Genomic DNA, 13124 nt, shown 5'->3' on the forward strand with positions numbered 1-13124 from the left:
ATCGACCAAGACTGGCTTGCAATCGACGCATTGAGTATCCCTGATCTGGGCAATGTAGCTTACAAACAGTCGCAAACATATGTTTCCACTATTTTAGTTACGACATGAGAGTGAGCCTCTACTGATTTAATTCTGACTCACCGATAGGGAAGTGTCTGAATAAGCGAGCCATGTTTGGCAGTGGACACCTGAGCGGCCAAACCGAAGTCGATCACTTTGATCTTGTAGGGCTGCTGCAACTGGTTGACCAGCATCACGTTCTCCATCTTGAGGTCTGCGTGTATAATTTGTGAGACCTTCAAGTAGTCCAGCATGTCCGCCAGCTGAAAGGTCATCCCAACATGTCCTACATCACGAGATCAACATTCCAAAAGTATCAGTTATTTTTTTCCCTACGAGAGCATACCTGATGGACAATGGGCCTGATCTCCTTCAGCTGGAGAGGCCGGAAATTTCGCTCTTTTACAAAGTCATACAGATTTTTGTCCAGCAGCTCAAACTCAATGCAAACATGTCCGGAGATGCTGAAGATGCTGTACCATTGCACCAGGTGGCATTTGTCAGCGTCCATCTTTTTGATTTTTAACAGGGCAAGAATCTATAAAGACATAAGTGGTACAGAAGATGGAGAGATTTTCTTAGATAATTTATAATAGTAATATATAGTAGTATAGCAGCATTTATGCTAGGAATGATGATTAGCAACTAATTAAAATAATGCACTTTTAAAAAAGTGATTAGTGACTTTGGGTGGTGGTATCGGAGACTTCTAGAGATTCACTCACTCGAGAACATGAGCTGCAAGCATGATGTCACAACTGGTCAATATCCATTACAAAATGAAAACAGTCACAAGATTTGTTGGTCTTCATTTTTTAATTCAGTATTGTACATATATTTAAAAAAAAAAAAACAGCGACAAGTCTGAGTAAGCATCGCTTCCTTTGCATGGCTCCGCCACTGGTCGTCATGGTAACAAAAGCCATAGTTGGCATGTGCAGTAGACAAATCTGACCCCCCACCCACCCAAATTGAGTTATTTGAACCATAGTAGTGAAAATGTGTGTTCATCATCCTTGTGTATTTTTTAGCAAATAACTTCAGATATCTTTTCTTAAGACACTTTCAAATTATAATAAATATGCACAAGGAGTTGGACTGAGGCAAAAAAACAAACAAAAAAAAAGCTCTACACTTGCTGCAACCGGAAGAGGCCCCGTAGGTCAGTGGTGAGAGCACTGGTTTGGTAACCCAGGGGCTGTGGGTTCGTATCCCACTGGGGCCTCCACTCCCTGGAAAGGGTTGCGTCAGGAAGGGCATCCAGCGTAAAAATTGTGCCAAACATATATATACGTTCATCTGAGATGACACGCTGTGGCGACCCCGAAAGGGACAAGCCGAAAGAAACACACACACTTGCTGCAACCAGCATGGACACTCCTGATTTAATTTGTTTGCTGTCCTAAAGCCCTTTCCCATGGCAACAACTTTACCTCATGACAATAACATTTTGCAGGAACTTCAAGTGCCCCCCCCCCAAAAAAAAAAAAAATGGATGCCGCCCTAAGAACGAAATACTTGTAAACGGACGAGTGAGTCTATAAACTGTAATCTAAGCATCCATAACATAGTTAGCAGTATATAATTTTTCTTTACTTATGAAATGCATACCTTTGGGTCAAATGGAAACGTGGTGATAAACGATACAAAAATATTTCACGAGTTGAAAGTTTTTATATCGTGATGTATCAGCACATCATCTGACATCCCTGTTTAAGGATACAATTTATTCCAGTGTTAAAAAAACGACAACTCACAATTAAAATAAACGTGTTTGGGGATAAACCACCCATGATGAAAAATATGAAGATTTTTTTTTTTTACTAACATCAACCCCAAAAACCCAACTGTTCAATACTGAATCGCCGTACAAAGAAATGAAAATGTCATATCTTAAAGTATTGCCGGTTCCAAAACCTGCCGCTGTTCGCGAGAAATTAAAATATAGCATGTCAGACAAGTAATTAGAAGAAAGTTTATTGTACGTCACCCACCTCATATATAGCCCGTTTGGCTGATGTTCCGTGGTTTTTGATGGTCTTGACCGCCACTGTCTTGTTGTCGGTGGTCTTCCGACATTTAACCACGTTACCGTAGGCTCCGCGACCCAGGACAGATAGCACGTCGTAACCGGACGACTTGGAGTGAATTCGGGCTCCGGGTGAAAACTGGTTGTCCTCCGAGCCGGAGGAGTCCATCCTGGGGAGGACCGAGTGGTCGTCCGACTGTGCGCCCGGCTCGTCTGTCGAGGACATGGGGAGCCCCAGTCACCTCGTCCGGAGGTGCAACAGCCGAAAAAGGCCCCGACCACGGGTGAAGGTTTGGAGACGCCACCTTTGACTTTGAAGTGCTTTATTCCGTCGCGGTTCATCTTGTAACGTAACGTTATCGTCATGGTTATAGTGAGGAGGTGATATTATGTGTTTGGAAGGGCCTCAAAGTATCCCCTGTGCTCCCCAAACTGTGCCGGTGTGACGCTGCACTCGTCGACGGGCAACTTCTGTTTGTGACAACGCGCAGACTAAGTGTGCTAAAATCACACGAGTGTGGATTTTTCTTTTGGTATTTCATCGTCGATTGTACGCAAAAATGGCGTTGGTATGTATGCGTCCTGTCCATTTTTTTTTGAACGCCCACTGGCTTTTGTTCAATGTCGTAAGTAAGTACTTAGCATGTTGCCAAAAGGCAGTTATTTTCATTCATTTAACATGGGAAGGTAGTCATTTCTGACACAAGGGACAAGAAATTGTTCTCTTCCATGTCTTTTTGCAGTAATTAATAAAATGCGTGCAGGTGAGGAAGCTTACCCGTTCAGCTGTCAATTTGTTTCAAGCTACCTGGGACGCCATCTGAATTTAAAAAAAAAAAAAAAAAAAAAAGTATCGTCAAGATTTTGGTGTTGGTACTTTTTAAGGTCAAAATTTCATCAAAAGCTTTCATTTATTTATTTTTTAAATACGAAGGCATAGCTCCTCCAGCCAACACATTGGCGTTCTACTATGTACCGAGTCAACTTTTCATATATTGGCATTATGCATTTGCTGGTGACCACAAATTACCACCCCTCCCTACCCAAAATTTGGAAACGCTGTGTTGTATTTAGAGTCTATTACTAAAAATGTACCCGAACATTGAAAACTATCTCTTAATGAAGAGGGGAAATGTATACCTTTAAACAGTTTTTCTTTGTTTCAGTTTTCCTTATTGTTTGGGCATGGTTTAGGGCCCCTGTCATGATTCGCCCCTCCCCAGAACATGAACACCTTCATTTTTAGCTTTTTCATTTCATTCTACCACTATATTACTAGCTATTACACCCTGGAAATGCATCTATTCTAGATGGCAATATTTACATAGCAGCTCAGTGTTGTTATTTATACTCATAAGTAGCGGTGCTCATCGAGAATCAAGAACAGATTAGAACCAGGACTAATGTTCTGTTTCTCCTGGAAGTGTTCAAATTTTTAAATTTTGGTTTGCAGTTTTGATCCTGCAGTCCGCCAACCTCGAAGTGGCAGGTACCAGCAAACATAAAGACACACGAAGACATGCTCTTGCCAAATGCCACACAAAGTGAGTCGTACCTTTGTATAAATTAATGACTAATTGCTTCAATACAACATTTGGATTATTAGGATAGGATTTTTTTCTGCAGAAGAACCTTTCACGGTGTGCAATAGTCTGACATGTTCCTTGTGGCTTTGTGCCTCAGCCTACAACGCACAGAGCTTCAATGAAGTCAACACTCAGTCAATTGGGTGACGGAAACAAAATACGGTTATGCTGCCATTGAGCAGCTAACAATGTAAACTTTCACTTTTGCAGTGATGGTTTTTAGTGTTTATTTTAGTCTTCAAACATATGTAAGTGCCGATGACAAAATAAGCATAACATTGAGCTAAAATTTCACTGTAGCAACTTTGCATGACAATTAATTACGAGAAAATTCACATTAACGTCTCCGTATCACAAACACTAACCTTGTGCCTCATCAGTGGGTAGGGAAAGTCATCAGTGTTTTATAGCATTTGGTTCCATTCATTAAAAAATAGTAAAATAACCAGTGTCGTTTTGAAATTACTTTTCATGCCAAAATGCTGATTTGCTGTGTTCCCTTCAAAAAAAAGGGAACACAACAGGGAGGGAAAAGTCAAGTTAAACCTTGCACATATAAACCGTTTGATGTGATAAAACAGACCCAACATCTTTTAACAATGATATTTTAACTTTTCGCTTTAATTTGCAAATATTAAGTCAACTGGGTTAATCAAACACACATTGCCTTTTTGTTCATAGCTTTGATATTCATACTGTTTATAAAGCAACCCAAGTCAAATGTTAATTATAGTCTATGCTGTGGACTGCTAAGAAAATAAATGTTGATAACTTGGACACCCTTTAAACCAGGGGTGCGTGAATGCGTTCATCGCGATCGACCAGTCAATCTGTGTTCGGCTTGACCAATCCTGGGTTACTGAGCATGTGCAAATAAACCCTTGCATGTGCACATAAAGGCGTGTTCTAGCAAGCTGGCTTCCTATTTACCGTCTGTTTCTTGCTTGCTCAACGGCAGTCACTGCAATTCCCCCCCCGCCACCCCAGTCCCCGCCACAAATCGACGACGATATACTCAGGACCCCGTTCCTCCATTAGTGTATCGCGAGAGTCTGGCTGCTTGTAAAGTAAATCTTGGGGCAAAAACTGTAGACACCCCTACTTTAAAGCATCCATCCATTATCTGAGCAGCTTATCTTCGCAAAAGTTGCGGGAGTGCTGGAGTCCATCCCAGCTATCTTTGGGCAGGATGTGGGGTTCACCCTGAACTGTTTGCAAGGCAATCACAGATCACATAGAAACAAACAACCATTCACACTCACAATCGCACCTATGGGCAATTTAGAGTATCCAATCAATGCATGTTTTTGGGATGCGGGAGGAAACCGGAGTTCCCAGAGAAATGCCACGAGACCACAGGGAACATGCAACCTCCATACAAGTGGGGCCGGGATTTGAACCCTGGTCCCCGGAACTCTGAGGCAGACGCTCTAATCAGTCTACCTGTAGCTTTATTTAAAGCATGCAAACATTTTTGACCCAGGCCCAGAAAGGATCAGAATCAACCATGCATAGAGGTCATGGTGCGGACAATTCTGGTCGGGCTAAGTGAAACCTCGGTTAGCACAGAAGGTGCTGTAGAGTAACAGTAAAATCATGTACATTTAACAGATCAGTTTCTCACTGCAGTATAGTTTAGATCAGAGAAGAACATTTTTTTCCCCAAGATCTACTTTTCAAGCAACCAACCGCCTGCAATCTACCATTTTTGGGTGCGTAGGAATCGTGACGTCTCTGGTTTGAGATCATAGAGAACTTCCAGACAGCTAAATTTCTAAGCCCCTGACACCTCACGACCAATGTATGTTAATGTACTTTGCATATCCACATGATGCACAACACAACTTAATTCCATCCATCCATTTTCTGAGCAGCCTATCCTCACAAGGGTCGTGTGAGTGCTGGAGCCAATCCCAGCTTTCTTCATGCAGGAGGCGCGATACACCCTGAACTGCTTGCCAGCCAATTGCAAACGTAATATAACTATCCATCCATCCATTTTCTTCACCGCTTATCCTCACCAGGGTCACGGGGAGTGCTGGAGCTTATCCGAGCTGTCTCCAGGCAGGAGGCAGAGTACACCCTAAACTGGTTGCCAACCAATCGCAGGGCACATGAAGACAAATAGCTGCACTCACAATCACACCTAGGGGCAATTTAGAGTGTCCATTTAAAGTTGCATGTTTTTGGAATGTGGGAGGAAACCAGAGTACCCAGAGGAAACCCACGCAGGCCCAGAGTGCCCAGAAGAAACCCACGCAGGCCCGAGGAGAACATGCAAACTCCACACAGGTGGGTCCAGGATTGAACCCGGGACCTCAGAACTGTGAGGCCAATGCTTTACCAGCTGATCCACCGAGCCGCCACAATATAACTAACAATGTAATTTTTTTGTCATTACTTGAGTTTACTCCAATGACTTACAATGAAGTGAATCAGACGAGTATGTATAATGGATGATAGTGTTAACCCATAGTCGGGACACACAAGGAAGACACCTTCTCCTGGACCGAGGTGGTCCTTCTTGGGGTTGACTCCTTTCTCTCGGTCATTGCACAGCTGATCTGTGTGGCGACAACAATAAAGGCACGAAGCCTCGTTTTGCTGCTTGAATGGCTTGATTAGGTCCTCTGCACATCCACTGTCAACAGATCCGACTGTAATCGCTACTCTTCCACGATCGCTGTCACTACACTTGCCACTGTACACACTCGCAACTGCATGCCCTCTTTTCTCCTTATAGTCTCGCCGCTCGACGCCTGCACAGTCCCGTTTCCCTCGCAAATCAACACTTGAGCTTGTTTTCACAATACCCGTAACACTAGGCTGACGTCTTTTTTTGTCATGCGATTGCGCATTGAGTACCCCTGGTGTAGATTATGCGCTAACTTTTCATTGTGTTAGCATGTTGTAAGAAAGCAATCGTAAATTCATTTGGCAAACAAGCAGGCTTTCCAGTGCGTGGTAAAGCCATGGAATTTGCGAGTCCCAATTATCTTCTAGTATAGCCCACTTGGATATTGCTCTGTGTAATGTGTGCATTTGGTTCAAGAACATTTACCCTACTATTAAGTTTTAACACTATAATTGTAGGTGTAGTGTCATTAATTGGGGCAGCATGGTGTCACAATTGGTGAGAGCTTCGGCCTCTTGAGTTCTGAGGACTGGTGCTCAAATCCCAGCCCCGCCTGTGTGGGGTTTGCAGGTTCTCCCTGTGCCTGCCTGGGTTTTCTCCGGCCACTCATGTTTCCTCCCACGTCCCAAAAACATGTATTGATTGGAGACTAAATTGCCCATGGTGTGATTAAGAGTGCGACTAGTTGTTTCTCTCGTTGTGTCTTGTGATTGGCTTGGCATGGGGCCGATGTTGAAGAAAGATGAATAAACTTGCAAAAAACAAATGAAAAGTTTATTCTTTTCCAGTGTGCGTTAGCTTGTGATAGCACTTGCGTGATTTGGAGTCGAGTGTCCAAATCAAAAAGCATCGTGGGCAAAGGTTGTTGTCCCTCCGAGCTGAAGGGATGCCAGAAAGATGTTACTGCGATAGCCAATCAAAGAGCAGCTCTATCGCGCCACACTGACCAAGATACAGAATGTTTACATTGGGTGGAATCTGGGGAATCCAGCACCTATTCTTTCCTTTTGTATCCTGCATTTTCCTTCGAAACTAGAGAGAATATTTTTCCAAGGAGGCATTTCGGAACCTGAATTTTTCATTACTTGAGATGCTTGTAAGTAGAGGTACCACTGCATTTTGAATAAAAATTGTTTTGTGGAACATCTGATATCCCCTTTTTTCTCCAAAATTAAACATTTAAATCACCATCCTCCAGGAGCGGTGATTCCATAATTTTTCCCAGAGGTTTTAGGTCAGTGTTTGTAAGTCAGGCTGTAGCACAGGTCACCAGTTGAAATTAAAAGTGGAATAATTCACAGAATGATACCTTGTGGATCTGACACTGCAGCCATTGGTTTTCTCCGGCCAGTTAAAATGAAAAAGCATTGCAGACAGAGGGAGGAGAATGAAATCTGCACCTCGGGCTGCTTTATCTCCAAGAGGTAGGCCTTAAAGGCCCTAAAAGGGATCCAATTACGAAGAGGGCTTTTTTCGGAACTGCGTGTAATTGTGTAACCCTCATTTTCCTGGCACAGGGGCTCTGACAGAGGCCTCTCATCTCCCCTAAGCCTCCTCTCTCTCAGGCACAACGCTGAAATGAGATCTCGTCTTAGTGGCAGAATTGCTGAAAGTAATGCAACGGACACCAAGAGAACAGAATCACCTTCTTATACAGAAATCCCTCTGCAAAAGAGGCTTGAGCTTCCATATCACTGCTGGCCTCTGAGCTGACATGATAAAGTGAAGAGGTCTTACTGATGTTTACTCACGGCTGCCTCCTGCACACAAAGTGTTCATTTGAAAGGTGTGATTGCTTCCATGTGATTTCATTTTAACTGCATCCAAAGATATTACATATACTGTGGGCAATCTTAAATTGTCAGTGACTTTTTTTTCTTCGGGACACTAGAATGACTTTTTATTTATTGGAGGTGCCAGTGCTGTGGTCAAGCTGCATTGTATGATACTCAGTCTAATACTCAGCACAAGAAGACATGCTCTGTTACTGCTGTACTTAATGTTTTGATTTGATTGTTTTATACAGCATTAATTGGACACTCTAAATTGCCCCTAGGTGTGATTGTGAGTGCGACTGATGTCAGTCTCTATGTGCTTTGCGGTTGGCTGGCAACCAGTTCAGGATGTAACGTGCCTCCTGCCCGTTGACAGCTGAAATAGGCTCCAGCACTCCCCGTGACTCTCGTGAGGATAAGTGGCAAAGAAAATGGATCAATGTTTTGTACAGTTCTGCTTAACATTATTGGCACGCCTTGATTTTTGCACATGTATAATAGCTAGAGTCCACACTAGGGGTCACCAACGTGGTTGCCCACAGGGCGCATGGTTGCCCCTGAGGACTACTTCAGGTGCCCATAAGACATGTTCTGAAAATAGCACAGGCCACATGTTATTATTATTATTTGTGCTTTAAATTTTTAATGACTTGCTTAATGTGTTTTTAAAAAGTAAAAAAAGATTAAACAAAAATATTTTATGTATAATGAACTCTGAGGAGCACGGTCCCCAAGATGGAAAGCGTTGGGCTCACAGTTATGAGGACCCACGTTCGTTCCTGGACCTGCCTGTTTGGAGTTTGCATGTTCTCCCCATTCCTGTGTGGGTTTGCTCCAGGCACTCCGGTTTCATCTCACATCCCAAAAACATACAACATTTATTGGACATTCTAAATCGCCCCTTGGTGTGATTGTGAGTGTGGCTGCTTGTCTCGATGTGCCCTGCAATTGTCTGGGAACCAGTTCAGGGTGTACCCTGCCTCCTGCCCGTTGACAGTTGGGATAGGCTCCAGCACTTCCTGCAACACTTGTGAAGATAAGCGGCTAAGAAAATGCATGGATTGATGGATGAACTCTGACTCTGAAGTTTGCCGCAAACAGATCATGTAGTCTTTCATACGATCGGTGCTCACGAAGTAGCCCTGAGCCTCAAAAAGATTGGTGACTCCTCCTTGAGACGATCAGGATTTTTGGGGCTGATCACCAATGAGCGAGTATAGAAAAAATGATAACTGATCACAAGATGGAGCAATGAGTCTATTTAAATTTGCGGCGGTTGTTTTTGTATTTGATGCTGTGATTTTAAGAGCTCCTTGATAGTGCCATTGTATTTCTGCTTGGCATTAATCTCAGTGTTTGAAAGTGTTCAGACGATATCTCGTAAGCAACGAGCAATGTTCCCAAAGCACATTTTTTATTTTTGCATATATGTTACCGTATGCTGTTATGAACTGAAGATCAAAAACAATCGACTGGTTTTACACTGATGCTTCAATTGTCAAACCATTATATTACAGGATTTGTTGTGTACAGTATATAAGCAGCAAATAACCAGGTTGAGGTTAAGATGGCGTTAGTGGTGTTGTGTGTGGCTGGCCCCCTCTTGCTCCCATTATTGTTTGCTTTTTATTGATTTAAACCCTTGGCACCTAACAGACTGTTTCCTTGTATATGAGCTTTATTTTTTGTTGAGGCTTCACCATAATGAAGATTTGGGTGTCTTCGAGCATGGCAGACTGCAAACTTTGGCCCTTTTCCTGGCAGTGATCCCGCCTGATCTCTTCAATCCTGAATATTCCGTCATAATTTAACTTGCAACAAATTAATGTTCATTGAAATTCTGCAATCCATTGTGTCAAATCAGCAAATTAAATATCTTTATGTAGTTCTGACTGGAACAACTTATACTTACTCTTTTCTTTGAGTTTATCAATTGATCTTATCATTTGACTAATTTGATTTGAATATTAGTGTTTTTTCCATACAAGTGTTTACTTTTATTATGATTTTACTAGCTTTGCTTCACGATAGTGAGACAATGGGGCCCTGCATACAGATTTGTTCTAGATTGGTGTTATAGGAATGGAATTTAAAGATTAGCAATGAAATTCGTGTATTGGTTGCTTACTTTAAACGCCCCATATTTTACTACTTTTTCCACTATTTAAGGTGTAATATTGCCTCTATTGTGCCTCAGTAAACGTGAAATATGAATTGAAATCTTTCATGTATTCCTGAGAACCACGTTTTTTTTTGTTAAGAGGCCGCAAATTGGGTCATTTGAATTACTAAAGCTAATCTATGTCACTCGCAAAAATCTAGATGACTTCTGGTTACGAGTCAGCAACGACATAATAAACATGCACTCATAAGTGGGTCTTCTACATGAAGGTAATTAATCAGTCTTAGCCAAATATGAACAAAGCGAATACTAGTGGGGCAAGCAGAATTAACTGTCAGAGGGGCCTTTCTGGAAACTTGTATGACAAAAGTAGTTTTTTTTTCTTTGAATGAAATTGACACTATTATACTAAGTCCATGTTCAAGTCATTCTATGGTGGTCTAAATACCCGAAATATGAGACCCTTAATCCAGTAAAATAAATCCATGAAAGTATATAGCTGGCTGTATTAAGAACATGTGTGGCATATTCTGTCAGATGCTTACAATACTCCCTTTTGAATGCATGCAGAACCCCTGTGCAGCCCCATCATGATTATAATTAGGCCTCGCCACGGGGACCCAATCACAGTGGACGTTGACTAATGGCGAGCGATGTCATCCATTGCAATGAGATCACGCCTCAAGAGAAGAAGTGGTGGTTTCATGGCAAGTTTAAGTGTGTGTGAGGAGTCCTAATGAATTCAGATGCTGGTATTCTCTCTCACTCTCTAAATATATACTGTTTGTGTGTGTGTGTATTTCGTAGCCACTTATCATCACAAGGGTCATGAGAGTGCTGGAGCCAATCCCAGCTGTCAACGGGCAGGAGGTGGGGTACACCCTGAACTGGTTGCCAGCCAATCACAAGGCACATAAAGACAAAGAGTCACAATCACACCTCGGGGCAATTTAAAGTCTCCAATTAATGCATGTTTTTGGGATGTGGGAGGAAACCGGAGTGCCTGGACACACACACATATGTAAATATAAAAGCTGTAGGTGCAGGCAGCATTCGATTCCCACTGCATGATGGTGTCGATATGTGCCCTGCGACTGACTAGCGACCAGTTCAGGGTGTAGTCTGCCTTTCGCCCGTTACTAGCTGCGATAGGGTCTGGCAATCCTGTGACCCTTGTGAGGATAAGTGGCTTGGAAAGTGGATGGATGGCTATGTAAACATATGTGTATAAGAGTATATGGCAGTCGGGCAAGGCTCCACGAATGTGGCTATATGCATAATCGGGCTTCAAGCAGCTTTGTAACCTGCATATATCACAGGATTACAACCCTCCTATAAGTTCACATCAGGTCTATTCATCAGATGCTGTGATGCGTGAAGTGATTTTCAGTGTCAGCACAACGTGTACAAAACAGTAAATCAGATTGTGTCGTGTGTGTGTGTACGTGCATGCGTGAAAAGCATGTTCATGCTGGAAAGCACTCGCTGACATTAAATTGTAGAGATGATGATTACAATTGATTTAAATGCTGCTCTTTCTGACAGTGATGCACACGTTTATGGTGTTTGTTTAGTATGGATAGAACATTACAATGACAGTAATAACATTACAGTACTCAGAAAATGACCAAGAACCTCTGCAAAGTGCCTGCACTGAGATACACAGAAAGGAAGATATACAAAGCAAAGTATTGTTACCTAATGTATCACATAACGTTATCTTAACTCAATGTATCGTAACTCAACATATTGTAAGACGATGTATTGTAACAATGCAACTGAACAATGTAATGTAAAACAATTCAATGAAACACAACATAAGAGGACTCAAATTATTGCAATGCAACATAACACTGCGATGTAACCCAAAGTAAGACAATGTAATGTAACACAAAGCAAGATAATTCAACATAATGTAATGCATTGAAACGCAACATACTGTATTGTAATGCAGCGTAGTATAAGGCTATTGAGTTGACATTTTTGGGGGAAAATATGCACATTATACACGAAAAATTCCAGTAAATGTTTGATCTCAGTTCTTAAAAAAATAGGAGCAAAAACAAAAGTGCTTCTCTTTATTTTTTTCCACAAGGTTGCTTTAAGTCCCCAGATTTAAATATTACTGCAAATGCACACACATAGTCTCAACTTTCACAGTAAAATAGCATTGTACAAAGGACCTTTGCTCAATGATAGTGCCAATTAAATATTTAACATCTCAATAGAGTGTCCAAAAGTACATTAACAGATGGAGGCCCACAGTGAGGCCGATAATATTCTCATAATGCAGGGTTCACTGACTTCATCTAACATTTACTCATGCACCATTGAGTGAAATTAGCCAGCGCTACACGGCCGATTCAGCTCAGGCAGGAGCTGCTTCCCAATAAGTCGATGGGAGGTATTGTATTACATGCTCTCAATGGTGAGTGGCGTGCACCAAAAAGGAGGAGACAGCCTGAAATGCTGCACACCTCGAAGGATTGCTCAGGAATCCGCAGTATAACACAGCAATCCGAGAAATAACAGGCCAAACCGTGTGAAGTGGAATGGAAGGATTCAGAGATCAAATGGTAATGCTACTTCCCATCTCCAAATTCTGGCCCAGCGCCAATCAGAGTTGTGCTCTGGTACTCCGGTGTACCAGGCTGGACTGTGCCGGAAGAGTGATCCATGCTGAAGCTTAATTAAATCCTTAATTATTGAATTGACCCAGCAGCTGGTGATCAGTGGAAATGAAGCATGAAGAGGATTTTTTTTCCATTAAAAACTGTTATCCTAAATTATATAAGCAATGTCAACTCAAATGAACATTAACCGGGCTTGCGCATGATGCCAATTAGAACGTAAGCTAAGTACACATCTTATTAAAAATCACAGTTTAGTGCTCCCTCTGTATAAACCACATGTACCT

The 13124-nt window shown here is 42.1% G+C and overlaps 1 protein-coding gene and 1 long non-coding RNA gene across 4 annotated transcripts in view; one reads left to right on the plus strand and one right to left on the minus strand.

Annotated features, from left to right (window-relative positions):
• The window catches only part of LOC133498120 (homeodomain-interacting protein kinase 1-like), a 22712-nt gene extending 20244 nt beyond the window's left edge, over window positions 1-2468 (minus strand). Inside the window, exons 1-3 of one of the 2 annotated variants that reach the window (XM_061814582.1) lie at window positions 2055-2448; window positions 407-598; window positions 142-323 (exon numbers count right to left, since the gene is read on the minus strand). In XM_061814582.1, coding sequence (XP_061670566.1) covers window positions 142-323; window positions 407-598; window positions 2055-2315 — 635 coding nt within the window. In that variant the 5' untranslated portion in view covers window positions 2316-2448. Of the gene's footprint in view, window positions 1-141; window positions 324-406; window positions 599-2054 lie in introns of both variants that reach the window. The other variant, XM_061814583.1, reaches the window with a different exon arrangement.
• LOC133498124 (uncharacterized) lies at window positions 2241-10911 on the plus strand. Of its 2 annotated transcripts, XR_009794196.1 has the most exons (4): window positions 2254-2379; window positions 2464-2658; window positions 3543-3633; window positions 10778-10911. It is a non-coding gene; the product is annotated as an uncharacterized LOC133498124 (long non-coding RNA). The 2 variants fall into 2 exon arrangements; XR_009794197.1 differs by lacking the exon at window positions 2464-2658 and having other exon boundaries at window positions 2241-2379.
• The last annotated feature ends 2213 nt before the right edge of the window (window positions 10912-13124 follow it).

The sequence above is a fragment of the Syngnathoides biaculeatus genome, chromosome 3 (genome assembly GCF_019802595.1).
Source record: "Syngnathoides biaculeatus isolate LvHL_M chromosome 3, ASM1980259v1, whole genome shotgun sequence".
Classification (NCBI taxonomy): Eukaryota; Metazoa; Chordata; class Actinopteri; order Syngnathiformes; family Syngnathidae; genus Syngnathoides; species Syngnathoides biaculeatus.